Source organism: Bidens hawaiensis, unplaced genomic scaffold (assembly GCF_021521415.1).
Source record: "Bidens hawaiensis isolate Kalapana, Puna unplaced genomic scaffold, B.hawaiensis_p1.1 tig00014406_1, whole genome shotgun sequence".
NCBI lineage: Eukaryota > Viridiplantae > Streptophyta > Magnoliopsida > Asterales > Asteraceae > Bidens > Bidens hawaiensis.
Genome location: NW_027492248.1, coordinates 64,968 through 71,095, shown reverse-complemented (window position 1 = coordinate 71,095; position 6,128 = coordinate 64,968). Strand labels below are relative to the sequence as shown.

General features: G+C 33.7%; 1 protein-coding gene across 1 annotated transcript; it reads left to right on the top strand.

The window, feature by feature from the left end:
• Window positions 1–3,274: 3,274 nt before the first annotated feature.
• LOC143546615 (uncharacterized) lies at window positions 3,275–4,764 on the top strand. Its single transcript, XM_077038248.1, has 2 exons — window positions 3,275–4,032; window positions 4,133–4,764. Exons 1-2 carry the CDS (start codon window positions 3,844–3,846, stop codon window positions 4,736–4,738), a joined length of 795 nt encoding a protein of 264 aa, XP_076894363.1. The 5' UTR covers window positions 3,275–3,843; the 3' UTR covers window positions 4,739–4,764.
• The last annotated feature ends 1,364 nt before the right edge of the window (window positions 4,765–6,128 follow it).

The following is a 6,128-nucleotide window of genomic DNA, read 5'->3' as shown; positions in this document are numbered from 1 at the left end:
ACGATCGTCTAAATGTCTAGCGCACGGCCGTCTCTAGACACACTAGACACCCATCATGCAACCCTGTGCAAATTTTTATATTGAAGTTAAATTTAATCATATTAAAACAATGACCGTTCAATACATTACAAACGTTGGTTTGTGTGTTCTTTTGATAACCGTCTATAGAGACGATAAATGCAGTCAAGCTCATATTACGTTTACATTTTTCACATTAAATAAAATTTTAACTAACCTTTTAAAATAGATTTCTCTACGGTCACTACATGGCATTATGTGTTGGTATACAATCAATTAAAGCAACCACAGAGCGTAAGTCAAAGAATTTGAGCACAAGCTTTACATATTATCTCAAAAAAGTACATATAGAATGGAATTAAGGATTACAGGATGATAAATAATAACAAGAAATTAATCAATGAAGAATTTTTTAATAGAAAAACACGTGAAAACCCATAATCTTACCCGTTATGAAGCGGGTTTTGAAACCACCAGTGATGAATGCCGCTTTTACTTGATACCTTCCAAACAATCAATTGGTGAACTTATATTGATCGAAAAGAAAATGTGTTACTTCATACCTTCTAAACACCTCTTCGTTGATGATCAAGAGCATTCCAAAACACATGTAATTAATCATTATTTAATCGTGACAATAATTTTATTCGATAACTAGTTTGCACTTTGCAGTTAATGTTTGTAATATTCTAAAAAATGAAAATGTTAAAGGTCTTCCAACTATGCCTCTCTATAGTGATTGAATAGTTAAAGAATCTAAACATTTTTATCGAATAGTCTCAAAAGTCAAGACTGATGATAAAATGAGCGTATAAAACCACTATTGAAGCGATTGCATTTGCATTTGCAGTTGTCAATGAAACCATTCACTCTTATGAAAAACCAAACTATTGATGACCGTCAAGCCAAAATTAAATTGCCGTCCTCATAGAAAACCAAGCTAACGGCCGTCAAAGTATAAAGGTGACCGTCATCCTCATCGTATGGGCTAACATCAACCACGTCAAAATAATATTAGAGGATGTTTGGGATTCCTTATTTTCTTCTCCTTATTACTTTTGAAGATAAATAAGTCATTTTTTCTCCATTTTAGTGTTTGGGATTTCTTATTTTACCTCCTTATACCTTATTTAAGGCATAAGGTATAAGTTACAATGTTAATGTTGTAACTTATACCTTATACACTCACAAAACCCAACTTTTCCAAACACCTTATAACTTATAATCCATAAGTTATAAGCTATAAGGAGCAAAAATAAGGAATCCCAAACAACCCTTAATAAGTTCTTATATGTTTCTTCTTATTGATAAGGCTAAAAAATGGGGTTTGAATAAGTTGGAATATCATAATTTATCTCCTTGTAGTTTTAAAATACCCTTTCCACCCTTATTCCACCAGCTCCTTAACACATCCAAACACCTTTTTTTAAAACTTATTGACTTATGTTAATCCAAACATTTTTTTTAAAACTCCATATCAAATAATCACAAGACATTTTCAACTTATCACAATAAGTTCTTTTAACCTTAAATAAGGAATCCCAAACACACCCTTAGAATGATTTCATGCTAACCTTCACCATATGCCACATCACACTCCACTCCTCTTCACTTCTTTTCACTCAACCAGTTAAATACATCATTCCAACTCTAATCTTCAATTCCGCTTTGTTTTCAAATAAAAAAATATATCTTTTAGCATAAAAACCAAGTTCAAATTCCACTAACAACACTTTTGAGGGACATAGGTAGCTCAATGAAAGAAGACTAAGATCCTTGTGATCTCCAATTCGATCATGAGGCAGGGCCGGCTCCGAGAATGCGGGAATTCTTTTGGGCTAAAGACGAAATTTTTTTAGGCCTTAAGTGAAAGGAATATTTTATTGGGTTTAAACAATTTAATTTTAAATGGGCTTACTTGGTTATTATTTGAATTGTTTAAAAAACTTTTGTATAAAAATAAACTTAAAAATGTTTCAAATAAGACTAAAAACCACAACCTCTTGGTTAAATGTCATACCTCTTTGCCTCTAGACGAAGCCAGTGGTCATGTAATTGTGTTGAAACATTGATTATACATATTTTTTTTCATAAATATAATATATATATATATATATATATATATATTAAAAAAAAATTCCATGCCTAGCGGGGTGGCAGGCCTATGGCCGTCGACTACCCTGCATCCCCTCATGGCCGTCTATGTTATTAGGGCGCCCGGGTTTTACCACCAGTGTGCCTTTGGGCGGGTGAGTTTTCACCAAAACTGGAGATAACTTGGCGCTTAAAACCTCCGTGTGGCTGGCTTGGCGATGACCTTTTACCATTGGGTCAGCCCGTATATAGTTGGCAATTCTTTTTTGTTGGAAAACCAAGCGTGGAGGGGTGTCGAAAATTACGTCACGTGAGTTGTTGGACGTTTTTTCATGAAAAAAATACCCGAACATGTACACTGCACCGACCTTCACGACCTGAACTATATTTTATTAGTCAAACCAACCGACCACATCACCACTAACCCAGATCGACAATTGGCTAGTACTTCAATCCGGGTCCCACCATAGTATCCATTACCCAAGATACTAAACTACCGTTTCTCGAAACCAAATGCGTCTCGGTTGTTCATCCTATACATATGTTTACAACGTCAGAAACGCAAAGATCTAGTTCTCTTTCGGTGTGACGACCGACCAAACCACTTTTCCCAGATATATTGATTGGATTCCGCTCCAAGTGGGACCCATAGCAGTACAAGGTTCATGTTCGTCATTCCACGTGGCGCCATGAGTGTTGGTAAAATTAAAGTTCACTTATAATTGTGACTAAGGAAAATATTTAATAATTCTAATTTTTTTATTGAAATTGGCAATCATAATAAGACTTAAGTAAGCCTAGGTAAGTATTGGACACCGTTTCTTTTAGGACTTTAGACCAAGTGTAGTGGAGATATTGGGTCACATCTTCACTATATTGTCGTTAAACCATTTCGCACAGGGAAAATAAAGCGCCGAAGAAAGAAAAGGCCATTTGAGCGTCAACCAAGTAACGATCCATGGGGCTCAAGAGTTAGGGCACAACCTATTCCAATCAATCAAAATACCACATTCACATTTTTATATGAAAGAAGGATTAGATAATAAGTGTGTTTTCAATTAACTATTACGCGTTTTTAAGTTAAAAGTTAGTGATCGAGTGTCCCATGCTTACGTGACAGTGACGTAGCAAAACGTTTTTCACTTTTTAGTTAAACTACCAAACTTTGTCCTAGTAGCGCTACACCTCTGCTCATAGTTAACTCTCTAGTAGTTTCACTATTCGAGATTCGGCGAGTGATGAATTCTATTCAAATTTATCACTATGGACGTAATCAACAAAAGTTCTGTCTTATAATTGTTATGTTTGAAATGTTGTAAGTTTTAGTTACCGTGTTATGACTTTTCATTTAAACTCAAAGAATTTAAATGAGTCGTTAATTTAAGGCAATGTTTAGCTTTTAGCCCCTAGAGCTTGAATACATATAGCTACGCTTCTATATCCTTGATCAGTTGATTGATTAAAATGATTTATACATAAACTAAAATTAAAAAACTAAAAGTTATGGGATTAAAAATATAAAAAAATGAAATGTTTTGAGGGTCACTATGATTAAAACATAAAAAAAATTGGCTCAAAGTTTAAACGGCCTTGCATCCTGACTCCTATATAAACCACCACAAATTCCCTTTCAAACACACTGCCATTTAACATTTTCAAAAGTAAAAACTTCCCATTTCATAATAGCAATTCCTACATTTTGTAGTAATTGTCTTCTCTATTGCTCCAACCATGGCTGACAATGTCGTTCACCAGCACTCCCCCAAGACCAAAGAGCAATGTGAAGAGAAACCGGCCCATGGTTTGCTTGATTGCTTTGGAAAGAAAGATGAAAACAAGAAGTGTGAAGAGACTGAGCGCAAAGATGAGAAGAATGAAAGCGTGCTCGCTAAACTCCACATATCGGATAGCAATTCAAGTGTAAGTTCTTTCGTTTATATTGTCTATAACTATAATATTATTATTATTATTATTATTATCATCGGCGTTTAGAAGGTAATCATAATGTTTGAGAATGTAGTCGAGTGATGAGGAATGTGAAGATGGAGAGAAGAAGAAAAAGAAAAAGAAAGACAAAACTCTGAAGGAAAAGGTCCAAAAGCAAATTGAAGAAGATAAAGTGAAGATTAATGTGAAGATTGAAGAGGGGAGAGAGAAGGCCTTGGAGCTCAAAGAGAAAACCATTGAGAAGATTGAAGAGGGCAAAAAGAACGTCGAAGAGTTCAAAGAGAAAATCGAGGAAAAAGTTAGGGAGTACAATGAAAAAAATAATGACAAGCGCAAAGATGACATAACTAAGTATGAAGAAGTGGTCGTAACACCACCACTACCATCATCTTGTGAAGTTGTGCACCCACCAGAGCCAACTAGTGAAACCGAAGAGAAAAAAGGGTTGATCGAAAAGATCAAGGATAAACTCCCTGGTGGCCACAAGAAGGCGGAGGATGAGCATGCTATTGCACCACCACCACCACCGGTGGGGGTGCAAAATGTTGACCACCATGTGGATGCTGAGAAAGAGAACAAGGAGAAAAAAGGTATTTTTGAAATGATCAAAGAAAAGCTTCCGGGGTATCATTCTAAGAGCGACGAGGAGAAGAAGGAAAAGGAGTGCAACAAGGCATAAGTAATGTGTTATTGGTTTGGTTGTCTTAGATTTGTGAATGTTAGTTGCTTTAAGTTAATGTTGTTTTTAATCGTTATGTAGCCTTTTATGTTTTAAGGTGTTTTAGCACTTAACCTTTTTAAATCAGTAATATTACGTAATAATAAGTATCCTAACTGTACTAATAAATAAGTAATTTGGGTGTCAAATAATCTCTTTCTTGCATATCCACATACCTACGATTTTTAAATTTGTCACCGCCACATACATTCGCCGTCTTTACTTTTAAACTATTTTAATTTTAACTTGTAAAATATAATAGTTTTAAATAACTTTTATATCCGGAAGTTTTGATTACTTATATTTATTCGATAGTTCATGTATACAAAATGGTGCTTCTAAAGAGTATGTTTATAAATCTAACCTATATAATAAAGGAAAGCAATATGTGACAATTGTCCCTTTCACAATCAACCAAATTTTTATTTTCCCGTCCATTACCTATCTAGGTTTTTTATTATATTCCTCTATTTTCTATTCCATTCCACGGGTTATCAGTTATCATATTAGGATTCATCATCTTCACACTTTCTTTAATCCATCTCAACAAAACCTTAATACTAACACAGCTCTATTCTAACAGGTAATATCGGCTATTTGACTAATTTGTTTGATGTGGATGCTAATCGAGAACAATCGAACCTGCGATATCAATTCTGGCTATTTGATGGATGTTAATCGAGAACCATTGGATGTGTGTTAATCGGCTATTTGAAGAATCATTGAATCAGAACTAATCTATATCTATACTCTCTAATAAAAGGCTACAGATTTTGCCACTTGTCACTCATACATTAAACCTCACCATTTTTAACAAAATGATAATACTAAAACAATAGTTATCATTCTTAAAATATATACTTCAAAATTTGTTAATTTAATATTTACTTCTTATTTTTTTTTCAAACATTTGATATTCATAATTATCTTTTACTTTAAAATTGTTTTAAAAATTATTGTACAACGACTGTATTAATAGTGTTTAACGAGTTTATTGTTTCTTGTATACTAATTATTTATTAAATATTGTGTTTTCAAGAACTACTTTTGTAATACACGGGCCTCAAACTAGTACCCAATATATTCCAATTAAATCGATGAACACGGGTGATTAATCATCCTCCTGATTCAAAATATGTGAAGGCATGTTATCTAACTTTCAATTTTATGTTTCCTAATTTTTTTCCTCTTCTCTATCCCACGATTTAGATTTTTATGCGGGCATGTTTTTTTGTTTATAATGTTAATCGGTTTACGTTTTCTAAAGCGAACTTTATATATATTAAACTCCCAGTTGATTCTACACTATACTCAGGCTATGTTACAAACACTACATCTGAATGATTAAAAA

Coding starts and splice junctions, on each gene's coding strand:
- LOC143546615 (XM_077038248.1), top strand. CDS start 3,844: ATGGCTGACAATGTCGTTCACCAGCACTCCCCCAAGACCAAAGAGCAA. Junction 4,033..4,132: donor TATCGGATAGCAATTCAAGT/GTAAGTTCTTTC, acceptor TTGAGAATGTAG/TCGAGTGATGAGGAATGTGA.